The 17,250-nt window shown below is 39.7% G+C and overlaps 1 protein-coding gene across 2 annotated transcripts in view; it reads right to left on the reverse strand.

The window, feature by feature from the left end:
• Window positions 1–17,250, reverse strand: part of LOC134211586 (DNA-binding protein D-ETS-3) — a 321,549-nt gene that overhangs the window by 292,172 nt on the left and 12,127 nt on the right. Inside the window, exons 1-3 of one of the 2 annotated variants that reach the window (XM_062688597.1) lie at window positions 15,393–15,478; window positions 7,651–7,911; window positions 7,159–7,577 (exon numbers count right to left, since the gene is read on the reverse strand). In XM_062688597.1, coding sequence (XP_062544581.1) covers window positions 7,159–7,577; window positions 7,651–7,911; window positions 15,393–15,397 — 685 coding nt within the window. In that variant the 5' untranslated portion in view covers window positions 15,398–15,478. Of the gene's footprint in view, window positions 1–7,158; window positions 7,578–7,650; window positions 7,912–15,392; window positions 15,479–17,250 lie in introns of those variants that run through there. The other variant, XM_062688598.1, reaches the window with a different exon arrangement.

Consider the following 17,250-nt stretch of genomic DNA (forward strand, 5'->3'; position numbering starts at 1 on the left):
GCAAACTTGAAACGGCTAAATCAGTTTTAATCCAAATGAGCTCAAATTTTCAGAGGACACTCAGAACATGGTAAAGAATCAGATGAGCACTGTGGAGCAAAATCGATTTTTTGAACCACCCTAATGGGTATCCCAACCCGAATCAGTTCTCTATCATGGCAGCTTGCGAAAAAAGTCTCTCGCGGTATGCTACATATCGTATATGTATACAGAGATGATAAGTGAGAGACTTGTTCTTTCTCTTTAGGATTCAATCCCTGTCTATAAGAATAACATTACGGATTGCCTGTTCCAGTGGTAAAAGTTCACCATACAGGTGACCCCTAATTCTCGGTGTGATGCGGCTTTATGCTTACCGTGCCTACGAATAAATGGTTGGGGGGTCTAATAAGAACCTAACCGCAAACGGAGCCTGTAAAGCACAACGACCCCCTTCACAGTATTTAGCCCTCGCTGCGCTAACCGAAGCTATGGCGTAGTTGACTTTTGGCTTCTCCGAGATGATCGGCTACTCTTGTTCAATCTCAACGTGAAGTTAAATAGGATTGGGGTTATGAATATGTGTTTTACTCAGTTTTTCAACAAATTGTCACCTACATGGATTCACATTGTACGTTTTTGTTTCGTCTTTAATGTTCGGTTTCGGCTACTCTTGTTCAATTTCAACGGGAGGTCAAATCAAAGGGGGGTTATGAATATGTTTTATACTTAGTTTTTCAACAAATTGTCACCTATATGGATTCGCATTATGCGTTTTTTTACAGTGCATTCTGTGTTTCGTCTTTGACGTTCGTCCATTGTTACGTCCTCAGTGTTTTTGTCACACCTCTCTTTAGTCCCTAGCTATATCATATGCATTTGCATTGTGTGACTTATCCAGTATATTTTACGCTTCGCGTTTCATTGCGTTTTACAAAATGCATGTATGTATTATTGATTGTATCCTCCTTCTCCAGAAACCTGTTCCAATCTTTATTCCAACATCACTTCCTCTTCCTTTACCCTTTGCACTTCTTTTTCCGTCAGGTAAATGATGAGAAAGGCCAGTGAAGGCGATGGCACAAATCTCCCAAATTGAGGGGAACGTGCCTCCTGAGCCGACGTTCTGACACCTGATACCTGATCATTCAACATTTTGTTCCAATTAGGTAGATTGTATAGAAGACTTAAAAAAATTGATCAATGGTCGTTTTGTCCTTTTGATTTTTTATCCCTCAGCCATTCATCCACTGTACTGATTGTGAAGGGTGGATTCAATAGTCTTTGAGTTATTGATCGCTATGCATATTATGTGCAATACAAAATTTCGAAGTAAAAAAAAACATACATTAGGTCGTCGGGGGTGACAATGGGTCAAACGGAGGTGTGAATGGGTCACTGTTTCAACTACTTAGAATGCTTGTAAAATAAATTTAATGTATCTGAGCTCAAAAAAACTAAATTATAAGAGACCTTTTTGATTGATTTTTCTATCCGACCTCCAGATTGTCGGTGAGTGTATCAACAAGTTTTGATTCAAATTGATTAAAATCCGCCATTATGCATTTTTGTCCGAGGTACCCCCTGGGCCCAATGAAGGTACCCTCAGGGGTACATGTACCCCAGGTTTAGAACCGCTGCTCTAAGTGATGCAATTTGATTTCGTACTTTAATGTTCATTCAATTTGTTTGCGAATTGTTTATCAAGGTTGTTAACGTTAATCAACGTTTAACGGCGCTACGTTGAATCGTTGACGTTAATTTCAACGTTAAACGCAAACTTCTATTGCTCGCTAAATGCTATGGTTAACGTAAACGTTAACGAAATTAGTTAATTATCGTTAATGTGTCGCGTTAATCATCCCGTTGAATAACAGAAACCTTAGTAAAGCAGCCTCACAATATTTACATAATGTACAAAATTACAATCCGGTACTAATAAATCAACTCTTTTTGCTATGTCGATGTCGGCAGCACCCGGTAGTTTCACTCCCGTACGACGAGCACCTTTTTTGTGACAAAGTACAAGTTTGGTTTGGTTTTGCATCCCGAAATTTTCACTTGTTTATCAAACCGTTGACCATGACAACGCTTCCGACGATGCATCGCTTCTTGAGAACATCAACGATGAAATCAACGTTGGTGTTGACGTTGATTCAACGCTTTTCATTGACGGTAACGTTTATTTTCAACACATTCAACGAAACGCCGTTGACGTTGAATTTTCGAAAAACTAACGTCAACGGCGTTAATCGTTGATTAACTTTAACAACCCTGTTGTTTATGAAGTTCATTCGATTTTGTGTTTCTTAATACTTTCTTTTCATTACAATGCAGCACTTAAAAGATGAAAAATAAATTGGAAGCAGGATGCTGATATTGATCCTATGACCTTCGGATTCCCTGCCCTCTTAACTACTATCGGCTATATTTGTCCCCTTGGAAAAAATAGTGGCACATTCCCACCAAACACAAGATCGTATACCATAGCGAATAAGTGTACAAAGTGGTGGCCATATAGGTACATAGGGGAGGAGAAGACCACCAGCTGTCATCGAGGGAAAAAGTAGAATCATTGAAATTTCACACGATGCGGTATAGGAAACGAAGAATATTTTTGTTAAACAAATAATTAAGGACGTTTCTGAAAAAAATCTTGGTTTACGGGCTTAGAATTTTAAAAGCACACAAAATAGACATGATATCTCGATTTTTATATTTTTTTCGAATAAGCAGTTAATGCTTAAGATTGTTGAATTTCTAACCCTAAAACCTAAAAATTGTTTGACAAAAAAATTTCTATAACGTTCTAGAGACATTTTAATTCTCATTTTCTATATCATGCCATGTCAAATTTCAATGGTTCGACTTTTTCTCTAAACTTTTCCAGGTGGCAGCACTGATGAACCTCCCCCATTTTGCATGCAGTCAAATGGAGGCATGCGCCTATATCGCCTCCACCATGCATACTTATTCGCTAGCATATGCGACTTTGTGTTGGCTGGGTTGTTTATAGACCACCTGTTAATAAAAATTAAAAATTATAAGATTTGTTTTATGAATTGATCACTTTTACATGTGGTACGGATCCTCCGGGCGGCTTTTACGCTAGGCTCTTTTGGTATGTGTTACATCAATTAACCACTTCAACCGATATTCCGGGGCTGAAAACCTCTGATAGTCACTTTGGTAAATGGGAACGGGTCACAACATTTGTTCGTGTTTTGCTCAGAGTTCGATGATAGAAAGATTTTTTTTTAAAAAGCTCTTTTCTGGGATGAATTATATGAATTGACAACTTTTGTGGATGTTCCGGATCTTCTGGAGGACCTCAGGTGGCCTCCTAGGTCCATCAAAATGGATAACCACAATCATTTGTTACTCAGCGTTCGATAATGAAAAGCTTTGGAAAAAAAAACAAGTTTCTCTATGATGGGTTTCATAAATTTACCACTTTTACAGACGTTCCGGATCTCCAGGAAGATCTCCGGTGGCCACCTTCTTCGTTGGCATTACATCCCCCACTGGGACATTGCCGCCTCGCAGCTTAGTGTTCATTAAGCACTTCCACAGTTATTAACTGCGAGGTTTCTAAGCCAAGTTACCATTTCTGCATTCGTATATCATGAGGCTAACACGATGATACCTTTATGCCCAGGGAAGTCGAGACAATTTCCAATCCGAAAATTGCCTAGACCGGCACCGGGAATCGAACCCAGCCACCCTCAGCATGGTCTTGCTTTGTAGCCGCGTGTCTTACCGCACGGCTAAGGAGGGCCCCTTCCGGTGGCCACCCAAGTCATCAAAATGGCACACCACAACCATTTCTTAAGAATCTATATTCCTTCAAAATCGATTCATGGGAACAAGAATGGCCAAATTGCGACATCCGCGGAATCCATACCTTCAATTTAATTCCAAAAGATTGAGAAACGATTCGAAAATGAACTTTTGGGAGCGAATTCAAGTTGGGGTCATTTTTGACCCGCTAATATAGAAAATGTAGCTAAAATAGAATTAGAGAAATAAGATAAGCTAGTTTTAATACTTCAGTCTGTACGCAAATGTCGAAGACGGTGTATATAAATAAATAAGTATAATGTGTCACTTTTTTAATGCACTAGGAAGGTTAAACATGGTCAAAGAAAACAATAACGTTCTTGCTATTTTCCTGTGTACGTTTTACAAACGATCCATAAAATTGGAAAATGATCCATAAAAAAGGGCATATAGTCTAAGTCACTAGCCTTTTAACCAGCGACATGATGACAGTCAGCCGCGAACAGAAGAAGAAGAAGAAGAAGAAGAAGATCCATAAAAAGCTATATATATAATATATATTTTGATCCAAAAAACTTAAAAAAATGCGCATTTTTTATCGTGATGATGATCCAGAATTTTGGTCATATGATCCATACTTTTGTTTATATATTGTTTTCAACAAAATTATGGATCTTTTAAATAAAATTATAGATCATAACACTGAAATTATTATTGAAATTTTTATAAATTTTGCGCAAATTTGAAGTTTTATGGATCAAAATATAGTTTTTTATGGACCATTTTCCAAAGATTTATGGATCATTTACGTTCATGGGAAAATAGCAGGAATGTTATTGTTTTTTTTTTTTTACCATGTCTAAAGGAATGTATTTTCATATTATTTTTTATGAATCATTCTTTATTGTTTATATGTAAAAGTATGTTTTGCCGTAATCATTTGTTGAGACTAAAGTTTGTTTTAATGAGTTGTGGAAAATCGAATCCGAAATTTTGATATTTCGATACAAATTTTTGTGTCCCATATCTGTAACGAACATTGAACATTCGTTTCATCATACACTCACTTTTACAGGAATCATTCTAAATAAAACAGATAAAGATTAAAGAATACATTTTCGGTTTTAAATGGCGAACTTGTTATATACGTTTTATGCAGCTAAAAGCTACCAATTGTTAGTTTCAAGACTATACATTTACATACCTCCAAACAAAGTTTATGTATCAGAGTTTTAATAGACGCACTCCGGCAGTGAGTCCGACCCAAACGTCATACAATTGAACAAAGGCCAATTTCGCTGTAGTAGGATAGGATCAAAGGTTCTTTCATTGGCAGCCACTACTGGCTGACGATGGCTTTCACGATGTAAATCCGGTCGGTGACTATCATCGCCTCCACGCCATGTGTGTTTGCCCGTTCGACGTCTTCTGTGACAGTGCTCTGGGCCTTTGGACACATCGATTCGTGGCTGCTAATGGCTTGCTGATGTGTTTATTGATAACATTGGGCTATAAAAACGCATTTGTATTCTCTGTCAGCCGCTTTTTGCTCCTTTGGGCGAACGGGAGGAAAAACCACGCTAGTTGTTTACCGTATCCTGGTGCAGTGTGCTCTGTAGGGGAACATTTGAAGCACAAGGCGAGGGTTGTAATTGATAGGGTGTAGCCTATCAAATTGCTTAATTGGCGTGAATGTACATAGAAATTTGGCCACCAACAAGACTGGATGTTTATTTGCGCAGATGAAAAAGTGCGAGATATTTGTTCAGTTCTTTTTCAACTCAAATTAACACATGAATCATTTTTTTGTGGAATGCATCTTGAATATATTGTGGTTGACTTGGAATAATTACACCTCCATCTACATTTCGAAGACTGGTTGGTATTTTGCTACTTCCATCTTTTGTTCATTTGCCCACTTTATTTGAAAAGCAATGAAAGAAAATTTAGTCTCGCATTAAAATGCCATCGTTTGGAAAGTATGCATGCAAAGATATTTTATTCAAATTGTGTATGTCTCTCTGTGCTTATTTTCCATTCCTGTGCATGATACCAAAAATACTTCTTCTGTGTGCATGTTTCCAAGCATTTTTTTTCTTTTGTGTCTCCCCAAAACAAATGGAGGATTTTTATTATTTCAAATTTTTGGCAATGCTCCTAATTTGAATAGCTTAGAACACAAGGGCCACAAACGGGAGACCGTGTCTCGATTATCCTTGAGCTTGCATTAACATTTTGGGCAACCGCATGGAACAAATGAAGGAATTCATTACCTCAATGAATCCATAAATACCACACGGTCGAAAATTATGACTTTGCATTGGAGTAAACATTCTTGGGAGGTTGCCGGTTGTCATAAATATATTTGAAATATAATTGCTAGTGGTTCCAGAATCCATAGCGTTATTTTTACAACTTTTAGGTGAACGGAATAATATCATGTACCTAAATTAAATTTATTCACCACAAAAAAGGTAGCCAAAGATGGACAAATGCTAATAGTGCTATTCATTAATATGCGAAATATCGGGTACCGAAAGCTATGATTCTCCTGGATACGGATAGCGCATTTCTTAACTGAGACTTATCATTACCATAGGTTAGTTAATTTCACCTCAGAGAAAACTGATTATCTGTAGCTGTATCGTAAGAATATTCGAAATCACACCTGTAGACACTCAAATGACGATACGGGCTTACAAATCGATCATGTTTTGGTGGACGGTTGGCATTCCTCATACGTAATAGATGTGAGGTCCGAGGACCCGATTTCGAGGCTCAGATATTGACTTTAACCACTATCTGGTGATTCGCGTTCTACAGCATTATGGCTTCTAGGCGTGACCATTAGAGTGGGGCGTCATGGTCATTTGTTCGAATCAATGGTTTTTCGAAACCATTCTGGTTCCCAAACAACTGTGCAGAATTTTTGCTCGCTTTCCGCATCGCGTTTGAAGTTTGTATGGAAATTAGTATTAAGAATATTCAATGTAAGATTTCCAGACGAAACACATCCTTGAAGAGCTAATTTATAGGTGCCTAAACATAAACTGCGACAAGAAGTTATCGCCTAAAAATGTTACAATCTCCCATTCCAACGCCCACGCTCTAAGACAGTCAAAACGTGGGAGGAAAAAGCGAGAGAGGAGGAGTCAACAAAGTGCGCGCATTTATCAAGCGAATAAACACAATCCGGTAACCATGGGAACATCATCCTTTTCCGATTGGTGGATTCCTTTTCCCCTTTTGGTAGACTCGTATTTCATCCCATCGTCATCGTCTTTGTGGAAATTCAGTTTTCCCTGTCTTGTTCAGTTTTCCATCGGAGCTCAGCGCTCGCATGGAGAACACGAAATGAAATAGCATTGGCTTGCTGCTATGTGGTGGGGTTTCACTTACCTTGTCTCGATTTGACGTCCAGCGATGGTGATTCCAGATTTTGGGACAAAATCGACGACGGAGTCGAGGCGGTGGTCGGAGATTGCGTTGACGAAACGAGATTCAAGTTACCTGTCCCTAATAAATCACTCCGATGCCGTTGGGATGTTAGCCCATTGCTCACCAGCAAATTGCTCGGTGAAACCAAGGAGGTTGCGTTTATCACACTAATACTACTGCTAGATCCACTCCCACCACTGGTACCACCACTTCCGCCACTAGCACTGTTAGCACTTGCACTGGAGTTGTTAATACTGCTACTGGAGGTTCCATTTGTGTTGTTACTTGGGTTATGATCTGTATTGTTGTTGCTGTTGGCACTACTATGTGATATCACGTTTTCCAAAGACTCTGTTAATCGAGGGGAAGAATAAATGTCACTGAGGGAGGAAAGTAAAGAGATAGTATGTTAGTAAGGTAAATCTTAAGACAATAAATCAATATAGGCAGTACCTGAACGCGCTGGAGGTACCAAGAAAAACTGTTCTATCTTGCAGGGCAGCCTTAGCTTTCTCCACACTTTGCTTCAGCTGTTCGAATGTGGACTGATGAAATCGATAGGAGCCCCAATCAGTGGTACATTGCGTCAACCCAAGACAATCCTCCGATTTCACCTGGTGCGTAATCAACGGTGATGCTGCTCGCTTTAAATCGAGTGCCGTCTGATATGAGCAAGAGCTTTCATACATCTTGCTTCCGAATTTCCGTTTGACCCTGAAACAGATCGAGGTATATTTTAGAACACATAATTAACCAGAAATGAATTTATCGCCAAATTGAACATTTATAATGCTCCACGTAATAGTTTTAAGCCTCATGATGCACCATCATGACAGTGCACATCCAATAAATTATGTCATCCTGACGTCCGAAATGATAAACGGTGTCGCTTCTTTGTTGCTTCAAGTGGCACCACGTCCATTCCATGTTCAATAAACGTTATTTATACTATCATTTACATTAATTCAACTGTTTATCAGCAGAGGCCAAATGTGCTACCCATCCCACGCACAACCTGTATTGATGGTCATTTGTTGGCGAAGCCTACCCGTGGTCGTGGGGAGGATAATGAAGCAAAGTTCCATTGTTCAATATTGATTGGGACGGCTGGTGCGTTATCTGTAGTCATTGCCTGAAGCACGAAACAGTCTGTTAACATGGAACCTCATTAAAACAAGGACAATCGAACAAGAAGTCCTCTTATATTTTACCAGGACGATTATTACGAGTGTGCATGGCCACACATTTTATTATACACCAAGCATGAGGAAGATAGAATAAACAAAACTTGCATCAAAATATTACAATTAGCTCAACGCTAGTTTTCGAGAACAAATCTAAGATTCACAAATAAAACTAAACTTCAAGTTTTGTTATACACTGGAGTTGGTTTTTTACGCGGGGGATATGTTCCGCGTAAAAAACGACTTTTAATCAAAAATCGGTTTTCGCTATTTTCACGCGTAACCAAAGGTCTATCGACCTGTTTCAAATATGGTGCATGCTCTTTATGGTACATGGAATAGAATGTGTACAAAGCATAACTTCTCGGCCATCCAAGAAATTCCTGAAGTAAGGCCTTTGGTCTACACACGTATCCTATTTACTTATCTGCCTGTTTTTCCAGATATATTTCTTAAACTCGCAAAGGCAGCTCTTGCTTTTTTGATCCGTGCGCCTATGTCGATTTTGGTACCGTCGTTCATTTGGCTACAAAGATATTGGAAGCTTGCAACATGCTCCACTGGTTGCCCGGCTAATGTGAAGCTGGAAGGAGTCACCGTGTTTACATCCAACGATTTGGTTTTGTTGACGTTGATGAATAAGCCTGCAGAAGAGGTGCGCTCGCAAGGTAGTTGAGCCTACTCTACATATCAGAGCGTCGTTTAGATGCTCCATGGTTATAGGCTGCCATAACAACCAGCGGTTTGGTTCACGGTCAATCGCATCTACCAGAATCTCGTCGATTACGATGAGGAACAGTAACAGTGATAGAATACATCCTTGCCTCACACCAGCTACGACCCGGATAGGGTCGGACAAAACCCCATTGTGCAGAACTCTACACGAAAAGGCCTCGTACTATGCCTCGATGAGGCCAATGACTTTCTCAGGAACCCCCTTGCGTCTCAGGGCGCCCCACATATTCTCGTGATTAAGACGGCCGAATGCTTTTTCGTAGTCAATGAATATCAAGTACACGGTGTTTACATGCTTGCTTTTTGCTAGCGCAGATGGACACTGTGGTGACTTATCGCATTACTGCCCCTTGTACCCTTCCACAATGACGACACAGGTTGCTACGATCTGACCAGCCGATTTCCACATCCCTCGCTCCGTGACTTAGGGTAGGCTAGCTGCGTGCCAAATGAACGACCTTGGTACCGCACTGCTCTCTGACGGCAGAGACGACGTCGTCCGCGTTCGTGTCCTCGTCCTGTTGCTTGCACTGGAAGGTCACTTCTGTCCCCAACGACCTCACCTCGGCGCCGTCACCCAAGATCTCTTCCCGAGCAGCACAAGTCAGACAAAAATGGTTGCAGCAACTTGATTATGTCTAAATCTGGTCACTTATGAGTTGCAGCAACCTATGTGAAGCATGTGTGCTGCTAGGGTTGGGCCAGTCGTCAGGCTAGCTTGCGCTCTACGTTTCAGCACCAAGATCATTTCACCAGTCTAGATGCGTCTGACGCTTCGCGCGTCCTGTTCCAGCGCCGAAAGCTTTTCGGTCACCTGCATCGACATCGGTGTACTTATGCTTATCAGTTTTCACCAACAAGGCCTTTGCGGGTCGAGATGCGCTCGACTTCCGCTGACCAGCTGTCAGGGATTTTCGGCCGCTTGTGCCAATGGCACTGGCCGGCAGGTACCCTCTTGCGGCCCGGCGACTTGCGTCTGGTTGGTGCCTTTCACCTCTCGGGCTCCCTTACACTCCGATTTGCTCCGTCAAGACAACGTTGGGCCTACTGTCGCCTACTGTTTGAAGGTGATCTGAGCACCTTCACCGGTTTGCTGCCTGAGCCGTTTTTGGTAAGGCACAGTCTTTTCCTCGTTGGCCGTCAGGGCAAAATCAATCGCCTCTTCGGCCATATTCGATCTTCCAACGAAGGAGAAGGCCTCAGTTCTGGCACCTTTGTCTGTCTTCTCGCTTCCCGTGGGTTGCTGATAAAAGCGTCTTGTTCTTGTCTTACGACTCGAACAGCATGGCGGTGCACCAGCAGGATGTGTTTCAGTTCCTTATTGATGTTCTGCATTCCGCTTGCGAACTCGATAATGTTATCGAGTTGTTCGACGATCTAAATATTCTTCCCAAATTGGAAAATTTATTAGATTATAGACACTGTAAGTTCTATAGACAAGCTGAGGCGAAGACGAGTGTAGCCAAACGAACTCTCAATTAGTGTAGTCAAACGAGCATGACGTCACTATTGCAATCCAAGCTATGAAACGTGTGACGTGAAATTCGCGTGGTACACTTCTCACATCTTCCATCTCTATCTATTTTTTTCACTTTTAAATTTAAATTTCTCACTGTTTACTTCTCGTCTCTCACTTCTCGCTTCTCACTTCTCACTTCGCGATTCTTACTTCTCAATTTTCGAATTTGCTTCTCACTTTTCACATCACGCACCTCACTTCTTCCTTCTAACTTCTCTCTTTTTGCTTCTCACTTCTCACATCTCACACATTGCTTTTTATTTCTCACTACTCACTTCTCACAACTCCCTTCTCTCCATCCACTTCTAGACTTTCACTCATTACTTCTCGTTTCTCACTTCTCACATCTTACATCTCACTTCTCATATCAAATTTCTCACTTCTCATTTTAGCTTCTCATTTCTCGGCTCTCAGCTATCGCTTCTCGTTTTTCACTTCTCACTTTTTACATATCACATCTTTATATCATTTCTCACTTCTCACTATTCACTTCTCGCCTCTCACTTCTCACTTCTCGCTCCTCACTTCTAACTTCTCACTTCTTACTTCCCACTTCCCGCTTCTTACTTCACACCAGAGTGTAAAATAATCGAAAACTTGTCAGCTCACTTCCAGACACATTCATAGTCGGCTCTGGACTGTCAATATTCAATTGAATATTAGTCATTGAATATTTATGCACATTTTACAAATTAAGAAGTATCTGAAATCTGAACACGTTTCAAATGAGTAAGGTAATGTATGACATAGAACTGAATCCGATTTTCATCCGCGAGGCACTTTCAACGGTAAACATCAACATAAACAATGCTAATTATGTTTTTTTCTGCACACAGTAAGCACACTCAGTGACAGTCGAATGAATGAGTTTGTGGAGTAGTCATCTGACTATGTCATTCTATGTTTTGAATAATCATGCGATGTTTGTCAAAATTCGGACCGAAGTTGCTTCATGAAGGTGAATATTATATTTTACACTCCCCACTTCTAACTTCCAACTTCACCCTTCTTGCCTTCACTTCTTACATCTTACTACTTTTAATTTCTCGCTCCTCACTTCTCACATCTCACTTCTCACAACTCAGTTCTCTCCATTCTATCTTCTTACTTCTCGCTTATCACTTCTCACATCTTACATCTCACTTCTCGTATTAAATTTCTCACGTCTTATCTGTCGCTTCAAACCAACTTCTCGGCTCTCACTTATCACTTCTTGTTTTTCACTTCTCACATCTTACATCTCACTTCTCGTACTGAATTTCTCACTTCTTAATCTCACTTCGAATGTGTCGCTTCCAATCCACTTCTCGGCTCTCACTTATCACTTCTCGCTTCTCACATCTTACATCTCACTTCTCGTATCGAAATTCTCATTTCTCACTGTGTATCTCATTTCTCGGCTCTCACTTATCACTTCTCGTTTCTCACTTCTCATTTTTCATATCTTACATATTTATATCATTTCTCATTTCTTACTATTCACTTCTCACCTCTCACTTCTGTCTTTCCGCTTCTCACTTTTCAATTCTCACTTCCCACTTCTTACTTCTCACTTCTCGCTTCTTACTTCTCACTTCTAATTTCTCATTTCTAGCTTCTCACTTCTCTCTTCTTGTTTCTTACTTCTCACATCTCACAACTTACATATTACTTCTCACTTCTCATTTCTAACTTCTGATTTCTCGCATCTCACTTCTCACTTTTCATTTTCCACTGCTCACCTTTTACTTCTCACTACTCGCATATCATTCCTTATTTCACACCGTTTAAGACGAATTAAGTACTCTCCATTTAATTCTACTAAGTAATTTTCGATATCTTTGCAGATATGTATTTCGACCACAACTGTGTGGTCAAAATACGTATCTGCAAAGATATCGAAAATTACTTAGTGGAATTAAATGGAGATACTTAATTCGTCTTAGACTCACATTTCACTTCTCGCTACCGTTTTCTTACTTCACATTTCTCCCTTCCTATTTCTCATTTCTCACTTTTCACTTCTCACTTCGCACATCTTACTTCTCATCCACTTTTTACTTCTTCCTTCTCGCTTCTCGTTTCACACCACTCGTTTCTCACTTTTCAGTTCTTACTTCTCACTTTTCACTTCTTACTCCTCATTTCTCACTTTACACTACTTACTTCGCACTTCTCATTTGCACTTCGTACTTCCTACTACTCTCTTCTCGCTTCTCACTTCTTTTATCTTAAATCCCATTTAACGTATCTAATTTCTCATTTGTCACTTCTCACTTATCGCTTATCACTTCTCACTTTTCGCTTTTCACTTATTACTTCTCGCTTCTCACTTCTCCCTTCTCACATCTCACTTGTCACTTCTAATTTCTCTCTTCTTATTTCTCACTTCTCGCTGCTCACTTCACACTTCTCACTTCTCCCTTCTTGCTTCTCACTTCTCACAAACTACTTCTCATTTCTCACTTATCACTTCTCACTTCTCACATATCATTTTTCAATTCTCACTTTTCACCCCTTACATCTCACTTCTCACTATTCTCGCTTCTTACTTCTTACTTCTCCTTTCTTGCTAATCACTTCTCACATATTACACCTTTATTCTCTTTTCTCACCTCTCACTTCTCCCTTCTCACTTCTCATTCGGCCTAACGGCTGTTGCCAAATGACCTTCGGGACTGACGGCCTTCGATCTAATGACCCAGCATCGTACCTCCATCAAATACAGTGTTTTCCCTTGAAAAGACTAAAAAAAACGTGTAAAAAACGACTTTTGCAAAAATCGATCAAAAATCAACTTTTTACAATGTTCACGTGATTTCAAGATTTTTTCGAAAAATCGCGTGAAAAATTAAATCCGCGTAAAAAAAACGCGTAAATCCCAAAAACCGCGTAAAAAAAGTCGCGTAAAAAGCGACCCCAGTGTTTAGCAGTGGAGCAATCTCCTTGACTTCTTGTCTTTTAGTAACACTGTCCGAAATACTGATAATTTATGTCCAAAGTGTGAATTTTGGCTTTATATAAATTTATATATTAATTTATATATAAATTTATATATAATATTTATTATATAAATTTGGCTTTATGTTCCTCATGTTGAATAAAGCTTGGGCAAATTATGATTTGTAGCAGAGTAAAGCCAAATGTAAATGGAAGTGTTAGATGTTCTCACCACACTATCGCTTAGTACTCGCCAATATTGAATAGTCTTCTGCTTCTTCTTCAGCTTCCTCTATGGCTCTATATTCCAACTAAAACTTGACGTGATTTTGAACCTAATATTCTATTAGCATTTGCACAGTTATTAATTGAAAGATTTCTTATGCCCGCCAATGCATGAGTATGTGTCTTGTGTAATGAATACACTATGCCCAGGGTGTCGAGAATGTTTCCCACCCGAAAACATCCTAGACCAGACCGAGAATCTAACTCGCCATCCCCGGATTGGCAATCCTACGCTTTTGCTCGCAAGGCTACTAGAAAATCAAAAATCTCAGTTTTGGTTTATAAGCCGCTTGGAAATGGTCTGTGTTCGTATCCGCAAAACTTGAAAACGGCTGGATGGTTTTTTTAATTCCTTCAGCAGATATGTTCATTGTAGTTTCCGACAGGTGTTTGAATGATATTTTCTTATGCAAAAACCACAAGTTGAATAAATAGTCGCTTGTCGCAACGCATCTTTTCGCTGGACGACGTTTGCTGGGTTAACCAGTTTTAAATAAGTTTAGAAAGAAAATTTGAATGGCAAATTTAGAAATAGTTGTGTATACTGTATAATACTATGATTATCTGGACTTCCTATAAAAAGTTCGTTTTCTTAGTGTACGAGAAATTAAAAAACTGATGTCTGCACGCAAAAAAATGTTGCGGTCGAAACTACCATTCCGAGGGTTAATTTAAGAATACGCACCGACGATTTTCAGCAGACAACAAAGCCGTTTGATTTTACCATGCGCGCAGTAAAAATCAACTGTGGTTCTGGTGGAATGTTGTTACATGAACAGAATCAGTGGTGAATTTATCCGAATGCATGGTTAATTTAACTGAAAATTTGTGGTTGTTTTAAAAACATGGCGTAGTCTACAAAATAGTAATTGTTACCATGGAATTTTTTTCTGTGTAGTTACTATTTGTACCTATTAAAGGTAGGCCTTTTTTATACCCTAGTTTGGTTCATCTTACTCGTACTTTCGATCCAATTTATAGTACTTCTGTAGCTATTAAATTCAACTACGTTCAACTGTTCGACATCGGCACAATGTTATCATGAATGGGGCTTGCCAGATGAATTATAGAATACGCACATCCGAACATCGGATGTAAAACGCATGCAATCTTGTATAAAGAGCATTAGCGAAGGGGTGGGCAAACATCATTTTGGCGTGGAAAGAGGGATAGAGACGGAATGACGATGTGCATGCATGAGGAGGTTCCTGACATTGGCACTCGCTCTGTGTATATCCTCACAGCCCGTACAACTGCATGGCTGACTTCGAATCCCCAGTCAGTGGGATCTTCGGTAGGGACGTTCACGGATCGGGAGATTTATAAACGTAAATCAAACGTCATACTTCCGGCAGAATTTGAATATTCATGCAGATTACAAACCAAGCGGCAGGCTTTTGTGCAGAGCTGTGGCTGGAACTGAGTTGAGGGTTGGTTTTCTGGTTCTCATTCGGCGGTCGAAAATATCACGATTGCAATGTTGGTAGGTGAAATGGTTTCGATTCATTAAATTCAAAAGACTGCTAGAAGACGCTCATATTTATGCATCTCACCTCATTATTATGTCTGCAGTGTGCAACACTACTCGAACTGGAAAATAAACCGCATCTTCTCTAGCACAAAACTCACACACGATGTAGCACGCGGCCAGCCAAACAAAACTAAAAGCATCAACAAGTGACAGGTTGGGGGCGCTCTACTTCGTTTGTATCATTCAGCAATGAATGTGATCCAAATAAATAAACAAAAAAGACCTGCGGTATAAGCAATTGAGTATTTCCGGCACCGGACATAAATCGAATTTCAAGCTCAAACGCACCGCTCTATAGAGCCATTACTAGCTTACTGTAAACATAGAGGGGTAAGTGTTCAGAACCATAGACTGAATTACAGAATTCGTTATGAAGCCATCTGCCGACTGAGGAAACGATACATGATCAGCTGATCAGTTTGTTTCAGAATGAAGCATAAAATGAATTATGATTTACAGCAGTAATTGTAGGACAATTGCAATATTATTTTAATACAGTAGGCATGTATAAAAAGCTTATATTGTTATAAGTAGTTTTGCTACTGTCTATGACCGTAGTAAAACAAAACATTGAACTCATGAAGGAATTTCAGACAACACTAAATTCGTCCTAGAATTCCTTTGGACATTCCTCCAAGAATTCACTCGGAAACTCTTCCATGGATACAGCTTAGCTTAGCTTTGACTGACTGTACAAATCAATAATTGCTACTCCGTTATTGGTCAGAACTAGTGCACTTCGATCCAATTGAATAGTGGCTGGGATTCATCATCTATTCTCGAAGTGCACGTTTCAGCAGCTCGCAAATGTTGATCAATAACGGCGCCGGCCAAGTTGTTACAGTCAGTTGGGAAGGAATGTTAGTATGTGGTTATTGTTGCTACAAGAGACCGAGAATACCTCTGCATCTCCACAATTACCATTGTGTTAGTTGGGTGGGGTAATCAGTAATATAGATCGGGAATTCACCATGGAAAGTGATGTGACCTATTCAACTTCTATACAACAGTATTTGCATTTCCTTATCATGTGCAATTGTTCATCGTTTTACGGGGCCTCTATCCTAATTTCAAGTTGACAATGCTGCTTGAGACATAATTAAACTATGTTTATCAAATTGATGCCAGAACATCAACGATACTCCAAACTATTCTTGAGTTCAGATCTTGGAAGTCTACAAGACCAATACAGTGATTTATAGGTTCCTGAGCTTGTGTTAGTTGGAAAATCCCCGTGGAACATCTTTACATTAGTACATAAAAAATATCATTCCCAGAATATCTACTGTACTCCAAACCATTCTTGAGTTTAGATCTTGGAGGTCTACAACACCAACAGAGTGATTGATAGGTTCCTAAGCTACGGTCCTACCTACGGGTCATTCCATACCAAGTATCCGAGTAACATGCAATCGATTTACTTTGATTTGATCCACATTTTGGGGATTTATTTGTCTATTGCTAATATAAAAAAGCCATTTTTTATGATTGGTCTCTACACATGGGAGCACCCCCCTTTTTCGAAGTTTGGAAAAAAAATGATATTTTTCATTTGCTCATATCTCAGGAAGCTTTGAAGGTACAAACAAAGTATACGTGAAGGCTAAATGTTCGCTTCAAAAACGAACTTTTTATAGGATGTTCGGAGACCCATAGTGTTATATACCGATCGACTCAGCTCGACGAATAGGAGTGATGTCTGTGTGTGTATGTGTGTGCACAAACTAATCTCACTCATTTTTTAGGCACTTATCCATAACCGCTTTGCTCGCAACATGTTGCATTCGACGCCGATTCGCGCGCAACATTGAAAATTGGCCATATCGGACTATGGGTTAAAAAGTTATGGACAAAATACTATTTTTATAACACACGAAAAA

This window comes from Armigeres subalbatus, chromosome 2 (assembly GCF_024139115.2).
Source record: "Armigeres subalbatus isolate Guangzhou_Male chromosome 2, GZ_Asu_2, whole genome shotgun sequence".
NCBI classification, from domain to species: domain Eukaryota; kingdom Metazoa; phylum Arthropoda; class Insecta; order Diptera; family Culicidae; genus Armigeres; species Armigeres subalbatus.